Source organism: Nipponia nippon, unplaced genomic scaffold, assembly GCF_047370975.1.
Source record: "Nipponia nippon isolate SJK-2023a ecotype South Korea unplaced genomic scaffold, ASM4737097v1 scaffold_1, whole genome shotgun sequence".
NCBI lineage: Eukaryota > Metazoa > Chordata > Aves > Pelecaniformes > Threskiornithidae > Nipponia > Nipponia nippon.
This window is the reverse complement of record NW_028262290.1, coordinates 147429700-147449071: the sequence shown is the minus strand read 5'-3', so window position 1 is coordinate 147449071 and position 19372 is coordinate 147429700. Positions and strand designations below refer to the sequence as shown.

The window sequence follows — 19372 nt, the reverse complement described above, 5'->3', positions numbered from 1 at the left end:
TGAGAAGCTGTTAAGCCAGTCAGTTTGAAAGATTACTGTTCTGCTAAAGCTCTCCATGCTTTATCACCAGAATTTTCCTATTGCCCTTTTTCTCTTTTTTAGGAAAAGCTCTGACTCAATGACAATTTTTATTAGGCTCCTTTTTTAGATTAGTTACATGAAGTATTTGTATTACATCCAACACGTTGTTCACATGTTCAAAGTTTCTAAAATATAATCTTGTCTGCTAAAGTAGCAGTTAGAAAACAATGACATTTACATTAGATGTGTAAGAGATTAGAATGAGCTAATTAAATTGACCTTTAAATCTCTCCACCCTCTTGGAGGCTGTGGTTAATCCTTGGCCTCCCACTGTGGAGATAAATATCTGTGCTGTGAACATTTTAAGCAAAGTAGGCAGAGGAGAAAGAGCCTCACCAGCAGTTCGCCTTTGAAGAGGAGGGCAATACTTTGCCAGTTATAAATATAGCTTGCAATTATAGGGGGCGGGGGGACACGGACACACAAGCTTTTCCTGTACTTTAGTGGCTCTGCTCCATGTGTTTTCTTACAAAAATGGTTTCAGTTGGAAAAAATAGCTCCAAACAGCTTAACTTGTTGCTCTTAGAAACAACCAAAGTCTCTCTGGAAATCCGTTTACTTTTTTTGATATCTGGTGTTGGTATAACACATTATGGATAATATCATTAGTGCTACTTAATTGTAAGAGGCTGTTATTTTTATTGACCAATGTGCAAGGCAAAAATAGACTTCCAAAGGATAAAGCATTAGGTGGTGTTTTAGCTAGCTTTTACAGATTCTTGAGGATGCCTCTTACAAAGTATTTGGCTTGATATTTTGTGACTTTGATTTTTAAAATGCCAATTATTGTGGGGCTTTATAATAAAAAATGAAAATTATGTAAATAATGGATGATTAAATGACAACAATCAAAATCTAATTGTCAATGAGCAATTGACATTTCATGTAGTGAAAACTTGCAGAAGGCGCAAACTCTGTCCAAATGGCAAAGTGGGATAAAGACAAGGATTTTGTACAAAAACCACTTTGATCGCCTGGCATTCTGAGCCTGTCCAAATGAGATGCCTTTTAATACAGTCAGATGAATAGTTATATGGATAAAAAGGAGTGCAGAACTACAGAGGGGAAGGCTGCATTCAGGAAGGTAGTAGCTCTGAGAAGGAACAAGAGGTCAAAGAGGAGCTCACACTAGTGCTAAGTTCTTGTTCTGACTGGAAGGAGTAACTGCACCCTTGGGTGGATAAATTGGAAGGTATAAAATAAGACTAGAAAGAGCTCTAAATTTTTTTAACATCTGTTTATTTTATACCTGAAGCTAATACTATATATAGTTTTGGTGCTAGTCATCTTAAAAAAGGATGTTGAAAATCTGGATATAGAAAAAATACAGAAGAATGGCATCAAAGGAATTTAAGGACATAGAGAATGCGTTGTGGTGGGAGTGACAGAGTTTGACCTGCTGCTCTTGCAAAATTTAGAATGCGAGTAGTATGTGAGTATCCTTGCAGAAAAACAATACTAGATACTTTAAGAAAGAATAAATAGGAATGAATGGAAAAGGGAATAATTCAAATTCAAAATTAGACTCCCCTTTTCAGCAACACAGATTATTAAATACTAGAAAAACTACAGTGGTGAATCTTGGTCTTTTGAAATTGGAAAAATCAAGATGCCTTTCTGGAAGTTGTACCTTGACCAAAAGCAGAGACTGAAGTTCAGTTTAGGAATGGCTGGGTGAAATAAAATGGCTTCTGATGGGTAGCGGTTGTGTTGGATTCTGGTTTATGAAATTCTGTTGAAGGCACGTACAAAGAATTGTGAATCAGGTCCTAAGAGCACCTGTGGAAAAAAAAAAAACTTTTTCCTTACCTAATATATTTTTACTGTAGGAAATAAAACTCTGTGCAGATTGCTGAGAGTTTGGGAAAGAGATGCTGAGGGAAGAGAGTGGGTCTATAGTGAAACTAAATAACCTGTCAGTTAATTTGCTAAAGAATATGCTGTTCTTGGGTGAAACGATGACATGTTGTATAGGTGTGCCGATTAACTTTTTGTATCAAGAACTCTTTGGGAAATGAAATACTATTAAGTGGTGTAGCTTTCACTCATTTATGTTTAAATCTATATTTTTCTTATTTTATCAGAAATTAATTCTGTGATGTGGGACAAATTCTTTGTGATTTGTAGCCTCTCAGCACTGAAGACCACAGGAGTATTTCTGATTGCCTGCTACTCAGTGCAATATAGGTGATATTTTTTATATTGATTTATGTAAGGGCAGTGAGACTTCCAGCCAGTGATTTCTCAAAGGGAAATTATTTGGGAGAGAGGGGGAGGTATGTGAAAGAGAAATTTATCTAGTAGAGGTAACTCTGAGCTTGGCGTGTTAAATGTGTCTTCAGTTATATAAGTAATTACACAAGTAATTTAGCATAGTCTTTAAATGACCTCATAAAAGTATTCACACTTTAAAAGTACAAAACCTTTTCTTTCTCCTGAGACCAAAAAACCAGCAGGCACAAGATTAAAACTTCACAAATGAGAAGTGAATGGGGAATTGGCAGAACACGCACACTCGGAGCAGGAGACTTGCAGCGAGTTGCTAAGTGAAGCTGTTAAGTGGGACAGGGTATGTGTGGCTGACAGATGTTTTAATTGTGCCAGAGGACCGAGGCACACCGTGGCGGAGTTGGAGAAGGCTGGGAGAACCTGAAGGGGACAGGGGACTGTGACCCTCTTTTCTTTGAGTTTTGTGCTCACTAATGCTATAGTATACGCAGGTGATATTTTTAAACTTCTTATGACTAATGCCCCAATGTTGTACAGCTAGATACATGCTCCACTGCCTCCTGACACAATATGGAAGTGCTATGTAGTAGTAGTAAGTGATGGTAAAAGGGTTGTTAGATCATCAAACCTGTATCTTTTGGAGGATGGGAGTTGGGCAGTTTTTTGTCTATATCTGAAGGATATCCTCCGTGTTCTGGCTTTGTGGCTCATAGATCTGTGTTAAGTGAGGAGTAGCTCGTTTCCCATCTGTTCATATTCCACTTAGTCTTTCCCTAATTAAGAAGCAGAGCCAGAGGGAATTCAATCTGGTATTTGCCATGATCTATCTCTCTCTGTCTCTCCTTTTCCCCTCCCTCAACCCGCTTATATTTTCCTTTTGGAAAAGGGAGGTGCTTGAGTTTCATTCTCTATTTCCTTCCCAGTACGCTACAGAAGCCTCACCTAAGGAGGAGATATTGTTGCTGGGGACGGTGATGGGTCTCTCTTAGCTGAGTTTAGTACGGAACAAGGAAGCGGAAGAAGAGCCCTATGCTACTCTCTTTACCCAGGTTCAATCAGCTTTTCTTCCCAGGCACTTGTACACGGATGTCTGTAGTACAACTCTTTTTACTCACTTTTTGTACAAATCATCACTGAACTGTATCTGTGTTCTGGCAAAAGTCATCTGGATCACAGGACTGTTTTACCATGTACTGTCTCACAAAACTGCATTTGGCAGTAAGAGACAAGTCTGTACAGTGCGTCCAATAGCAGTCTGAACTACAGAGCCATACAATTCAAATAAAGGCACATTTTCAGTCTGTCTGATGAGCACTACTACATGTTTCTTACTATTGTGTGCATTAAGATAAAGGTGATTGACTCTAAAAACTTGGGTTAGAAAACCCCAGAGTAAGTTAAACTTTTTTAGATATGTCTGAAATTTAATTTCAAAAGAGAAAACTCTACAGTCTTTGTGGCGTAAGGCACATATTGGACATCACATGTGGCGTTACTTGTATTTTTGTGTGAGATTTCTTACTAGTTATAGGTTTACTAGTGGCTGTGCTTAAAGAGGCTTAAGTGCAGGACCTGCTTGGCCATTTTGTGTGTTAACTTATGTGAAACATTTTCCAGCAAAGAATCTCTTCACTTCTAATATATATACTATTAATTTGTTAGTATTTGGCAGGGTTGAATGAGGCGCAAATTGCTTTGATTTATACTTAACAGTGTTGGGTCAAACAGGTAAGTTAGCTTTACCTACATCAAAAGGGAAGTATCTTAGAGTTTTTAAAGTATTTTTAAATAGCCATATTGTTTCCCCTTTGAAGCCCCTAAATTCTTCTAGTTTGATCCGTTCAGTGAAGCCGTTCCTTGATCTTACTTACTAATGATGACTTACCAGTGCAGGCCAGTTCTTGTCGTCTTGTTATTTCAAGATTCATTGTCATGATAAGGCAACAGTATATGTATTTTATTGAAGACTGATTTCTAACTATAAACAAATATAACTAGTATAGTTGAGAGGTAAGATACTTTGCATCATACCTAGAAGTTTTACTTTAGAAGGAATTTGAAGTTTTCTCTGTTCACAGAAGTGAGAGTTAACCATTACAAATAAAACTGTCCACAGACAAAACTCAGCCATGCATTTATCAGCACAAGAAAGTGGTAATGCAATTACTAGTAATCAGCACAATATGATGTAATTAGATTTTTTGAGCTTTTTAAAATGTACTTATTTAATAAACTTACACAAGTATCAAAATAAAGCACAGCAAATAGTAATATTAACAATATCCTCCATGTTCCACCTTCTTTCAGAATTCAAAGAAACTGCATTCTGTATTGGAAGACAGCATTATATTGAGAGAGTTATCACAGGAATAGAGAATTAGTAAAAATAAAGTGTCAAAGAGGTTGTTTAATTAGAGGTTGTTTTTATCTTAAATATGTTTAATGTTTCAACATCTGATCTTAAACTCTAATTTATTAATGAGTCAGTATGGTAGAGAGGGCATTTGGGTTACCTGTGCATGTATGTAGAGGTGCTGCTTAGCATAAAGTTGGTTGGTTTATTCTAACAAATTAATATGCATGTGGTAAAATGATAGCCATATGCATTCTTAATTAAGCTTGATATAGTTAACTAGTAATAAAGTAGCCATCTACTAAAAAATAAATGCATCACCATTTCCAGCCCATTAAAGCATTAAGAAACAGTAAAGTGTGTACTAAGTAATTATCTACAGATGTATTATATTCTCTTCTTAGCAACATTTTCTGTTTGATAGTTGTATTTGCAAATTAACTTGTCATTATAGTTAGCAATCAGGCAGAATTAATTTCCATTAGGAAAAAAGCTATTGCTGGAAAAAACAAGAATCAGTAAAAAGTCAGTGACTTTATGAGGTTTCCTTCAGTTGATTTAAAATATGACTAGATTTATTAATTTCTGTTTGAATCTGACTTGTTTCTTCTGACTGGTATTTTTTTTTTTCTGTCTAGCCTGAACTATAATGAAAGAAGCATGATAAAAGGAGTATTAGTTTATTCATTCTTTTAGTGTAACAGCTGTTATTTCATTTAAGTCAGAATTTCTTGTTGCTTATGCTGTCCATATTTTTAAATGTATCAAGTATAATGTTCCATCATGGGGGGAAAAAAAATCATCTGAATAAATTTGTTTGTTTTGATGGGTTGTTACATAAATATACCTGTATACTAGATATTCCTGGTTAATGATGGGATGAAAGGAGGTTCCTGGGAAGCAGGAAGAACTTTATTTTAAGGCCTAACACTTAAGACGAGCTCTCCTGTGCAAATAGTGCTTATGAAGACAAAAGGAGGCAGATTTCAAAAGAGCAAATTGTTATAGGAATAGCATTCAGAAGGTTTGAAGTCAAAAGTGGTTATTTTTGTCCCTTTCTGGCCACAGAATTAGTAACTGAGGTTCAGCAACTCAGAAGTCGAGAGAAGCATCATCTCCCATGTGTTGTATCTCAGTCAAGACATTGCTGGCAAGATATTTCATTCATATCGAGTACTCCCAGGTCTTAATTTCACTCAAATCTGACAAGTTTTTTGGTGAGAAATGGTAAAATATACCTCAAGAGTATTTGAAATTTTGGAGAGCGATGCTAGTTCAGTCCTCCTTACGATCTTCCGTCTTTCCCTCCTCCTTCAAAGGTTCAGTGGCAGACTAGCAAGTACACTTCTTTGCAACTTTTGGTAGGAAAACGACTTAAGCCTCCCCCCAGGTTAATTGCTTTCAAGGTTTACACCACATGGCTTACAATTTGAAGACTAGGGTTCTCTGGGAAAAATACATTCAGAAAACTGTGGTTACTGCTTTATTGCAATAGCTAGCCTCAGAATAATGCACCTTTTTCTGCTGGGAACAATAACAAATAATTACCCAGTAGCCTTTATTATTGCTAACTGAATTACAGCCTAATAACTTAGCAGTAGTTTAATTCACTACATACACTAATGATTACCCATGCTTTAGCTTTTCTCCAAATTAAGAATAATTATTATGTTACATCATATTTTCTAGTTTGTGATGAAGGTAACTGAATTTGCACAATTTTTTTAAAACTTCTATTATCAGTTCTTCATCTTAAACTATTAAATATACGTCCTGGCAATAAAGCCAAGTCCTGACTCTAGAATAGAGAGGGTTTCTTCAGAGGATGGTTTCTAAGATTAACTCTATTTATGATTCAATTTGAAAATTAATGGAGTACTGATATGAAGTGTAGCATTAAGAAAATTCGATGTGTTTATGATATCTGTTCTCTTGAATAGACTTCACCAGTACATAAAAATATTTCAGTGGTGGAGTGGTAGGAAGTGAATTTTAATAGGAAACATCTGAAAACAGGTAAAAAAACTACAGTAATACTTAAATTCCCTTCTGTAGTATCTTCAATACCATGTGAAGTCATGATGTATCAGGACTTGTATCTGTTAAATTTGGCTGTCCAAAAGCCAGTGCAGAGAAGGAACTGAGTCTGCAATGGTTGTCCCTAAAGCTCTGTTCTGACCAGTCTGGAAAAATTGTTTTTATAAACATTAGGGAAGCACCCACATCCTTTCTTTCTTTCCTTAGGGAATAGAGAGGATAATGGAGAAAGACATCATTTTTTATTACAGACATTAGTAATGATTCTAGTTCATTGCACAAGCCTAGAAATATACAGGGAGAAGTGTGCAAAGATTTATTTCTCCTACATGTCATAATTAAGGTTTTCATTCTAATAAGACCTTGTAGAGCTGTGTGCTTTCAGGTGATTTACTGTTATTCCCACTACTCCTGAGTATTTCAGTTGAACCAAAGTAACCTTGTGGGAAAATGTTTTTATTTCATATTAAACTGATTTCGGAAAACATTCCCACATTTGGGATAAGATTTAACTATGCTGAAGGCCTGTTGAAGTCAATGGGTCTCCAAAATACGGAGACATAATTGTATGTGTTCAGTTGTCGTCTTAAATTGGGGCTATGGTTGCACTCATCTCTTGCTTGAGGTTATTGCTTTATAATAATTACTGACCTTCTGTCACTGGGGTTGAATCTGCATGTCCAGCTCCTGCTGAAGTCCATAGAGCTTGTGGACAGATTTAACAACGGTAAAACTTCCAAATAAAACATAGCTCCTATAAAAATAAAATTTTGTGGGTTTGGTACCTGGTTGTGGTAGACTGAGCCTACTTGTAATTACTTGCTGAAAGCATCATTGTTCTTCCAGTGTAAATCTCTTTTGTGACTTAGTTCACGGTGCCTTATCAAACCACACAAACACATCATATTCTGTAGCTGCTGGAGCTGAACTTCTGCTATTTAGGAATCTGCAACGTTTACATTTATATACAAATTTTTATTTAAACTTTCTGTGAAAGTGGCGTTTCTTCTAGCAGGGAAAACGTTGTGCTGTGTGAGTGTGGAAAGGGGGAAGTATATTTCAATTTAGCAACAGCTGTTTGTGCACTATGGTGCAATGAGGAATGATAGCAAGAGCTGGGGTTTTCTGCTACCAGTAGGGATATACCACATGGGTACTGCAAGCTTATTTCATAAACATAGAAGTCTTCCAGCCGTCTGTAATTAAATTGTTTAACCTTTTCAGAGTATGGTCCATTTTTATGGAAATACACATGGGGTGTAAGAACATAATTGTGTTTTCTCATGGCTGTGGTACTGCTGTTACTATCTATTTAAAAAAAAAAAGGTGCAATTCAAGTATGTAACAATTGACATAAACTCTTACTGGTAAAGAAAGATGTTTCTTAAACGTGGTGTTATACTATATAACAACCATGTTGTTATACTTTGTCTAATTTATTTTTATTGTTTTTAAATATAAAGAAAACTAATCTGGATACTTCTTACTTTCTGAAAAAAGCAGAAGGCTTCTTTTGCTACTGTTGAAGCACAAGTAGTCTCAAGCTTCAGTCTAAAAATGGTCACTAATCTCTAGCATTTTAGAATGTTAGAAAGTTTTTCTTTAACTACTATACAGTCATGAACTAATCTTTCCCTCTTGCGTCTGTAGGAAGGTAGGTCTGTTTTACCAAAGGAGGTACCGTACGATAATATTACTTGCTGAACACTAGGTATGAAATCATTGGAATAGCTCTGGTACTAGAACTCAGAAATCTAGCTATGATCTTGTTTATGTACCAGATCACACTAGCTCAAGAGCAAATCCTTCTCAGTTTTAAAGTGATACTGTTACTACAGATGAATCCGTTATTTATAGTTATTGTGGTGTAATACAGTGTTCCTTTTGGATTTTTAATTACTGTATGTTTTCTTCCCAAAAGCTGATAATGTATATGTAACAAAGTGCAATAAATTCTCATTCAGCGCTGAGAATGGTTTTTGAACCGCTCATGGGCAAAACCTTCCCCCAAACATTCTTTTGTTCTCAGAATATTTTTGAAGTGATTTGTCAAGATAATGTGGTCTGTGATTACATGCTTTGCAGAATTCAGCTCGGTGCAGATGTACTGAAAAAGATTAAAAAATAAATGTAAATGGTTTATATTTTTTCTAATGAAAAGTTGCATATATTTGTCTGACTTGATGCTTTTTTTTGTTTTAAATCAATTGACAGAATTCGTTGACAAGAAGTGCACCCCTTGCCAATGATTCCCAAGCACGCAGTGGTGCCCGCTTTCATACATCTTACGACAAAAGATATATCATCAAAACTATAACAAGTGAAGATGTAGCAGAAATGCACAACATACTGAAGAAATACCATCAGGTAATATAATAAATATTATCAGGGTGTGGGATCTCTCCTTAAAGATAATAATGCCAATCTTTTTTAGAGTGTTAAAAGTTTTAAATGAATAATTATGGAAAAAGAGTCACTTCAGACTTTTTCCCTTTTGCATGAGCAATTTATTGTATGTCTGCAATTCACAAACCTGTACTTTTCTAAATATCTAAGCTGGCTTTAAGTAAAGTGATATGTCTACATGATACAGACATGCTAACTTGGAGGCCATAAGCTCCTTCGCCTTACTAGGAAGGTACTCTTTCTTTCAGCTAGTGGACTCCCAGGCTTGAAACCACTTATTCTGGGCTAGCTTGGTGATGTCTGTGTACGCGTGTGTGAATGGTGCAGGTGACCTCTTTCTTCCTGCCCCGATCGCTGAATGTTTTATGTGTTCCACTAACAACAGATTTCAAAAAATTCAGAAGTTATATGGTATGAGAAATAAAAAATTGGGTGTAATTAATGTAAAATTTCTGCTAATAAAGAAACAGTTTTTGCCATGTGAATTTCTAGGAACAACATTATAGTCAAGAGTGAACAGTGGAGATCCCTCAAATCAGCCTTGATATCTGTCATACTGTGCCAGTGTATAATGTGTGTGGATGGCACGGGGGGCAGCAGAACTTGGGAAATATGAGAAGCCTTAATAAAATCAGTGCTAATTTTCTTAGCCTCAGATCGGTTTGAATAAGCTCTAAAGCTGCATGAATCACAAAACTTTCTAAAAATCATCTAAAATATGATACCCAAAAAAAGGGGGTTTTTAATCCTTCCTTCCATCTTCCTGCTCACTTCCGTGGGTTGGAATTTCAGGTTAAATCTTCAGGACATTCAGGGTTTGGGGTTTTTTTTGTTGGTTTTGGTGATTTATTTTTTGTCTTGCAATGTTTAGTAATTTTCTAACAGTTTCAACCAATATACAATAGGAATCTCAGATTTCAGTTTGAAAGCAGCACTGGGTGAATATAAAGTACTCTGGCTTGTTGTTTTTTTTTTTTTTTTATTAAATACTGATACTTTTGTAAAGCCAGTTTTAAAGCCATATTTTGAGGTGAAAGAGAGGCAAAAGTGTGATTTCAGGGTGCTTGGGATTGAAGGTATTGCCAGCCATCTTCGTGGTGCTGCTTGGCTGTCTCTCTGCTCTTCCTCTGTTGAAGGGAGATCTCTGAATGCCATTCAAGTCCAGAGTAGCTTGGGAAGCCTTCAGTGAGTTAGATACAAACTCTCTTCTCTCTCTGCATGTTGTTCATCTGTTTAAATAAAACATAGGACACCAAGTTGGCCGGGAGTGTTGATCTGCTGGAGGGTAGGAAGGCTCTACAGAGGGATCTGGAAAGGCTGGATCGATGGGCCAAGGGCAATTTTATGAGGTTCAGCAAGGCTAAGTCTTGCACTTGGGTCACAACAACCCCATGCAACACTACAGGCTTGGGTAAGAGCAGCTGGAGAGCTGCCTGGTGGAAAAGGACCTGGGGGTGTTGGTCGATAGTCGACTAAATATAAGCCAGCAGTGTGCCCAGGTGGCCAAGAGGGCCAATAGCATCCTAGCTTGCATGAGGAATAGTGTGGCCAGCAGGACTAGGGAAGTGATTGTTCGCCTGTGCTCAGCACTGGTGAGGCCGCACCTCGAGTACTGTGTTCAGTTTTGGGCCCCTCACCACAAGAAGGACATTGAGATGCTGGAGCGTGTCCAAAGAAGGGCAACGAGGCTGGTAAGGGTCTGGAGCACAAGTCTTATGAGGAGCGGCTGAGGGAGCTGGGGTTGTTTAGCCTGGAGAAGAGGAGGCTGAGGGGAGACCTTATTGCTCTCTACAACTACCTGAAAGGAGGTTGTAGTGAGGTGGGGGTTGGTCTCTTCTCCCAAGTAACAAGTGATAGGACAAGAGGAAATGGGCTCAAGTTGTGCCAGAGGAAGTTTAGATTGGATATAAGGAAAAATTTCTTCACTGAAAGCGTAACAGCACTGGAACAGGCTGCCCAGGGAGGTGGTTGAGTCCCCATCCCTGGAGGTAGACATGGTGCTTAGGGACATGGTTTAGTGGTGGAGTTGGCAGTGCTAGGCTAACAGTTGGACTTGATGATCTTAAAGGTTTTTTCCAATCTAAACGATTCTATGATTCTATGTGTTTGTTTTAATGTAGGTAAATATTGACACTATCAGGAATATTCATAAGACTATCTTTTAATTACAATTTTATCAAAGAGAAAGTTTAAACTATTATCTAATTGTAATTTTAGGGTTATTATTTATTAGAGTTTTCAAACTTACAATTTTAGCTTTGTTTTGAAAGGGTTTTGATCTGTGAAGCAGTGCAGCAGAATTGAAGTTTTAGTCCGTTTCTTATTTGGCGTTGGAAGCTAGTATTAATGATCCAGATTTTCAGACTTAATCTGGCTGAAAAGTCATAATGGTTTTCAAAACAGTCATCTCCTTTCAAGAGCGTCAATGAAGACAGTGCTAACATGAATGAATTCAATCATTTGGAATCTTTTTTCATTAATGCTTTCAAACATCAGGATTCATAATAGGCTAGGTTACAACGAATAATGGTCTGAAAGTTATCTGTACCAGGCATCTAATTTCACTTTATACTGGAAAAACATCCATATAAGAAGGCTCTCATTGGTGCCTCCAAAAGATTCATAAAGATATGACTTGTATTTCTTTTTGTCTCAGAACTTGAGAATGCGTATTTACAAAGCGTTGTAAATGCAGAGGAATTCAAGTACAGAGATGGTTTAATAATTGGACTTTTTGATGAAGTAAATTAATTTCAGTATCTTCAGCAATGTACTGAACAAAATCATTTGAATTAATTAAAGAAAATCTAAATTAAATCCCACTAACTCTGGTGACAGCTGATACCATGTCCTGTGTGTTGCTCCTGGAAATTGAATGCTTGGAATCATTAGGTACAGCAGCTTGTCCTCCCACTTCTCTAGATATTTTTCAGACAAGTGAAGCTTATCATAGCCTGCTTGACAAAATCTAGAGAACCCATTGTTCTGGTGGAAAGGTTTTAATAATTCCCTCGATCAAGTAATCCCACACAGATTGGCCTTAGACTACATTTCTGCTAGCAAACAATGCAATGCCAGATAACATCCACTGGCACTTGAGCTCATTAATGGTCCCTACTGTTGTTTTACGTTGGGCCAGCTAGCTCTCCCAAATAATTCTGAGCAAGGTTCAAGGTATTAACTCAAGCCAGTTACTATTCGTACTTAGGAGTTTGAATACGAGCATCCTGTTTTAGAGGAGAACTTAATAATTTGGATGTGAGTTACTCCATTCTAACTAGAACTGATGCCAGAGGACAGTCCAAGACCCATCTAATTCACTGGTATGGATGTAACTTTATGGTTCTGTGGGATGGATTAGTTTCCGTACTATAAGGCTTTTCAGATACTGCACTGGTACTCCTGTGGAAATCTTTGTCAATAAAACAAGTTCTCTTGAGTTCAGGGTTTTGGTTTTTTTTGCATACTCTCTTCTGCCAATAGAGGAAACGTTAAGTTCCTTGTACTGATTTACATACTTACCTTACTGCCCAGTATCTTCCTTAATTGTAATTATTGCTACAGTTAAAGAAGCTAATTGTAATTACACACAAAGTACAAAATACGAGATTTTTAGGGAAAAGTCTGCTTGTTAGCTTTTCTCCAGTTTCAGTTCACTGATTGCCAGCACCACTCACCACATATGTGAAAATTTCTGGCTCAGCTAAGTGTGCTTCACAGGCCAGGTGTGATTGAATTTGGGACTAGTTTGGGACTTCTAGTGGCATGCCCTTACATCATACCCTGTGCCAGACTGCTCGTAGAGCAGAGCTGTATTTGAAAGGTTCAGCCTTCCAAGGAAGGGAGCATGCAGACACGTTCAGATCCAGTTATGTAGTGCAGGGATCATCCTGGGAAGAATAACTTTTCTCAGGTGCATGAAGACTAGGGAGGTGATTCATGTGAATTTTAGAAGACTGTTTCTCCCTTGTTAGAGATCTAGTACCCCCAAAGGACCTGAAGTTAGATCATCTATCCATTGTGAACAGTAACTCATGAACCCTTGGTATCACGCACCCTCTTTCACCTGCCCAAGAAGGCAGTAATTATCTTCCAGTTACTTCTGACATGATGATGAGTGAAATTCGTGCCATTTAAGACAGATCATCTCTTTCCTCTCTCAGTTTGTTTGTTTTTTTTTTTCCCCTCTACAAATTCATTCCAGGTTTCTTCCACCAGCTGAAACTCTGTATGAGTTTCATTTAAACCATAATATTTATGCACCTGTTTCCTTCCTTGGAGCTAACAGCTCCAAGCTGATAGAATCATTCTGGACCTCAGAAGTACCTGTCCTTGCTTAGGGACCTAACAAGCCTTATGAAACATTTCCCAAGACTGCTTGAACTGCTTAACAATAAATACAAGAGGATAGCTATCTTTATTTAAAGAATACTGGGGAGGGGACCATGTCAAGTCAGAAGTGTGAGAGACTGGATATGTTCTTCATTCACCAAAACAGTCTTCGTCCTTGGCACTTGCAAAATCGCTGTCATTCTCCTTGCACCTTTTTGAACTACGAAGCTACCGATGTGGCATCTGGGAGTTAGTATGGTCAGCAGAGAAACGTAGCAGGGCAGTTTTCCCATGAACACCTCCAAAATCCAACTCCAAGTACCAATGATTGTTTGTGAAGTCACCAAGAAGTTAGAAAGAGACACGTAAACTGCCACTGGAAAGTAGAAATAAAGGTTATTTTACTAGTAGCTGGAGATCATGGAGATGTATAGTCCACAAACTCATCCAGTTCTTTCCATCCTTCCTCTCTCCATCTGTCTGAAGGTGCAATAGCCCGTCTGTTCTTTGGAGCTGTGAGGAACTGAGGTTATAGCTACACAGTCTGTATACTTAGGTATTTACAAAAGGAGCGGGAATTGTGCACAGCCTGTAAACACTTTTAGGTCTGAAAATACCAAGTCTAGATTGCCTGGTTTTAATTAACCGAAGTTACAATGGACATGACTGTACACGTTAGAGAAATCAGGTTATTTTCAGGAAACAGAATGGCTAGTAACTTGTCAGGAGTGAAAATAAAGTTAGTTTGGCTGAGTTATTAGCTCTCTCCTTTCTGGGTAGGGTTCTATTGCAACATCGTGTGGCATTTTGCAAAAGTAACCAAGTTAGGTGCATCCCAATTTACAGTATTATTACCACCATTTAAAATTTAAAAAATTATCAGGAGTAAAACCAAAAAGATCAAATTCCAAGTCTAAGGCTACACACTAGAAATGTGTAAATAACTAAAAGTGAACCAGGCTCAAAGGAGTGTCAGGAGAAGTTACTATAGAAACAGCATATAAGTATACATAGCAATTCCAAATTAAAACTGTTGAATTGTAAATAATAGTCCTGACAATTGTAAATTATAGTTGCTGTCCGAAATTATGAGTTACATTCATCCATTTACCCTGTCTTATGTGATGCCTTTTTTTTTTAGTGGCAGTCAGGCCTACAACCTCAGACAGATGGTGAATGCTTCAGTCTAAACATTGACGCTTTCTGTCAACTCATCAGATGAGTCTGATGCTTTTAGTACTGAGTAGGAACACTAGAGATCATTATTTTCTCTTGCAAAGTTTAAAAAAAAAAAAAACCAAAACACAAAAAAAAAAAACAACCAAAAAAACCCACTAAGCCCACCACTTCTATACAAATAGGGAGGAATAATGTCTTTCTCCATGCTTGAAGTTGCAAAGCATCTTGTTACTTATGACTAGATTATAGAGTCCATCGTGTATGGACCACCTTCCTATTTACATTTAAAGACAAAATGGCCTAGAGCATGAACCAGCTAGGTTTCTGAATGTTATGGTAAATACAAATATATATGGCGTGTTAGGTTATTATGCTGTGAATTTCCATACTAACCAGTTTTTAACTACTGTAATATTTTCTGATACATAGTGTAAAATACTGCTTTTTAGTCACATTTTAATGATAATTTGCAATTGGTTTGAGCTACTTATTATGCTATCAGATGGTAGAACTCTTCTCGCTATTCTTCAGGCATTACTTCAGCTGAACATCATTTACTTGTCAAATGCTCTAGTACCATCATTATGCTCAAATGGGCCAGAGTTTGAAATATTAGAAAAGTTTTTCCTGTATGGGCTTACCTACTCTCAGATGTAGTTTGACCATTTAAAATTGTGTAAGTTAATCAAGCATGTTCATGTTAAATACTTAAATAGTATTTGAGGATAAAATCAGATAGTCATTTGGAATACCTCCAAATCTAGTGCTGTTTTGTTTTAAACCTATGCTCCTGACCGCAAGAGCATGGACCAGAAAACTGGAGTTAAACCTACCACTCCCTTTGGCATTGTTAAAGGAGAGCTCAGCAAAGTCATCTGTGCTAAGTGTGTTGCCAGGATTTCACCCTGTGTTTAAGGAACAGGTAATACCCTGCTTCCTCCTAAAGGAAAACTTTTCATTTCAGCATATATTCAAGCTATGTTTATATGTTTCTTTTGGATGTATTTTCCTGGGCAAAAAATTTATTGAGTAATTTACGTAAAATACAGAAAATGCTAATGCAGATATTAGTATATGTGTAGATATTTTATAAACTACAAATATGATTTTTCAAGGGCAGAAATCAGTGATAGTTAAGTAAAATTCTGTAGGAAGATATTCTAGTTTCTGAAATGTCTGAATCAAGACACCCTGTCCTTCCTAGTGAGCTAAACTTCCTTTAAAGATTAAATGGGTGTAAATTGATGTAGAAGTGGAATCCTCTGCTCTTTAAGAATAAACGACAGGCAGGATGGAAATTTTTAAAAATAAAATGAAAGCAACTTGAGTGTCTCAGAAAAAAACACCACCTTTTGCACAGCTTTTTTTTTTCTTTTTCATTAAAATGGACTTCAAAAGGGATTTATTATTCCTCAGCGCTGACTTTAGTAAAGAAAAGAAATTGAGAAGCCATCTCAAAGCAGGTGAACAAGAGGGAATTGTTAGCATACAAACAAGCCTTCCAGTATAAAGCTACTCATGAGTGTAGGTACCCCTTAGGTTTTCAATAGGTGGCTGTCCCTGTTGACTGCACGTTCTCTTCCCTACACAGGTAATTGTATGCAGAACTGACACCTATTGCACTGCCTGTGTGTCTCCCTGGCAACCAGCAGAAATAGTGAATAGTGGTAAAGGAGAGGGACTGCCCATTTACTGGAGGCAGCAAACAGCTGAGTGATGGGAAAGTGAATGGGAAGAAAGGAAAGAATAGAATGAGCTAAAAAGGGGAGACGACAGCATAAAGGAGAAAACAAAAGCAGAAAAAAAAATAACCTTAGCTTCTGGAGAGGAAAAAAATATGAAAGAAACAGAAAGGCAAATGAAAGGGAAAAAATTGTAGGCAATAAGGTGAAAAAAGGGATAATTGCACTAAGGGCGGGGTTCAAGGCTGCGCAGAAATCAAGGAATAGCACCAGGGTTATTGAGTGGAAGGTAGGGGAAAACATTAAAATCATAAATAGATAGCAAATAGGTGTCTAGGAATTTGCACTGAGATGGGCTGACATCAAGCCGGTAGGTTGCTAAAGCAAAGCTACATTTAAGTTTGTGTCATCCTCCCTCCGTGTTGTTACTTGCACAGGTTATCAATGGCTTGCTTCCTCCCAGCTTTCCCCTATTTCTTCATGAGTTGCATCTGTATGTATCACAAAAAGAAGGGAAAGGGTAGGTAAAAAGGCAAAGCAAGGCAATATTATGTACTATTATTTAAACACAACTGTGCATGAAGAAGGATGCATACCATGTAACGGTGGCCCTGACTCTCTCTATGTCCTAATGTAGTAAGAGGTGAAGATTTATGGGAGGTTTGCAAAGAAACGCAGTTGAGAAAAGCTCTTTGGCCAGTGCCTTGTGCGAATCAAGAGGCTGCACAGAACATGGCCTCTGCTCTATGCTAAGATAATCCACCTATAAAGCAGCTCTGATATGAAAAACCAGGAGAAGCAGAAAAAGTGAGAATATATGTGTTCTCATCCGAACAGTCTACATTTCACCTGCATCCACGGGCCCGCTGTTTCCTATAGGAGAGGTGACCCTGAAAACAGGAAACTCATTAGCATGGGCATTTAGGTGGAATTGCGATAGGGCAGTACGCAAAAGGGCCATATAACCACGGGCTGGAACTGTTACCAAAAAACACATTGAAAATCTTCACTCAAAGATGTGAAATTTCATAGGTAAATATCTTAACTACACAAAATGGCAGAATGGACTTGGCTGCACTGGCTTTGTTGAGGCCTGGGTTTCATCCGCAGATGTTTTCCATATACTTATTGTATTTTATATATATAAGCTATTGATACTGTGCACAGCACCTTCAGAAGAAATCAGCACGCCCAGTGACTCATTTGATTGTAGCAGTACCAAGTATAATGATCCTGGTAGCAGATCTGCAGCCTAGATAATCGCACGTGGTGATAACGTTTAGATTACTTTGCACTTTGAAGTAAAATTAACACTGGCCCAAGTCTGAAACCATGAAATGTAAGGCTGTGAATCATAGGGCTTGTATCTGTAAACCTGTATATATATATCAAACACTTCTTTAAATGAAATTACTTTCTTACATGACTTACTAGAAGAAAACAGCTTTATATGCCTTTAAAATCTATAATTTCTGTTGTGTGCTCTAGTTCAGCTAGTTAGTCCTTTTGATGTGTCACATAAGTATCCAATGGATAATTTTCTGTGAAATTATTAGGGTTCAAGAAAATGGCAATAATCAGAATATTCTGAAGCATGACATAGCTCTGGACAACTTCCCAACCTCCTTTTTGGGGAGTGATTCCACATGTCAATGCATGTGCACACAACACATTGGTGGAGGATATTTCTGATTGCAGGCAAGAGGATTTGAAAGAGAAAGTTGAGCCCAAAAAAGAAGTATCAACGTCTTGTCCTTCACAATGTCCAAAATGTTTTTAAATAATTACATCGCTTGCCATTCAATTTCTTTAATGAAAGTATTCTAATGAATGTATAGACTTGTCACATAAGCGTTTGATAATTCAAGCATGATTGCCTTAATCATGATGTAGAAAATCGTGAAAATAATATATAAAGGGGTAGCAGAGAATGAGCATGTTGTGTATTTCTGAATTAATGTTTGCAAAATAGGGCTACCTGTGAGAAATAGGAATGTTGAGTTTTCACATAGAACCGAGACAGATATAATTCAGGATTTAGTCTTCACTGATGTCAAATTGTTCCACACATTATCTCCAAGGGGAGGAGAAACAGCAGAACCGGGAATTTTACCCCATATTTTTCCAAAAAGAGCCAAAAATGGCATAACTTCTTTGCCAATAAATTATATGCACTATGTTATCTTTTAGTCATCCTGATATCTTACTAGCATTACCATGGGGAAGCAAGAAGCTCAGAATCTTATTTTTTCATTTAAAATGAGATAAAAAAAGTTCTGTTCTTATTAAAGAATCTTGAAGCTGTATTTATACAAAAATTAATGAGAATATAGGGTCATAAAGAATTTCTTGCTAATGTTCAGCTCTAAGCATGGGATTCAAGAGAGCTCAGAAAATTATGTATTTTAAACTTATGCTGCACAGCTGATGAAATGTGTAACGTGCTGATGATACTTTATTTTGTTAATGGTAATATTGTCCTCATGCTGTGCAGAAAAATGAAAATTGTCTGAATTAACAAAAGATGATGGGGTGTTTATTACAACACTCTTTAAAAAAAAATGGATTTTGTTACTGCATATAAGGACTTGTAAATGTATTAGCTAAGTATTACAGTTTTATTTAGTAAGGTTGCTTGATAAAATTGTTTTAATGTTCTTTTTAGAAAGAGTTAACATAAAGGAGTGAAGGTCTTTTCTTTCACTGAAATTTAGCAGTCCTGTTAAGCATGTACCGGCTTATTTTCTAGGCTCACTTTTATTCCAGCTGTGAGTGGGAAACTTCAGGAAATCATTCCTAAAAAGCACCTTGAGGTGACTAAATTGCTACTTCATTTATATCAAGATGGACAAATTGAAAATCTGCCAACCACAGTCACCAGTGCAAGTCCTGCTGGACTCCCACCCAAACAGATGACACGTTTTGCCTCCTCTGTGATGCAGATATGGGGGATTGATAGTTTCAAAGGTAGGAAGTTCTAGAGCAACCTTGTAGATGCTGAAAGCAAGTGGCATTCCTCCCTCTTTCCTTTGTCTCCCCATCAGGATAAGAAATGCTGTCATGGGAAACACTG

General features: G+C 37.2%; 1 protein-coding gene across 4 annotated transcripts in view; it reads left to right on the top strand.

Moving 5' to 3' along the window:
- Positions 1-19372, top strand: part of PIP4K2A (phosphatidylinositol-5-phosphate 4-kinase type 2 alpha) — a 116968-nt gene that overhangs the window by 72919 nt on the left and 24677 nt on the right. For all 4 annotated transcript variants that reach the window (XM_087776657.1, XM_087776663.1, XM_087776649.1 and 1 more), the window contains one exon: positions 8915-9067. In XM_087776657.1, coding sequence (XP_087632783.1) covers positions 8915-9067 — 153 coding nt within the window. The remainder of the gene's footprint in view (positions 1-8914; positions 9068-19372) is intronic.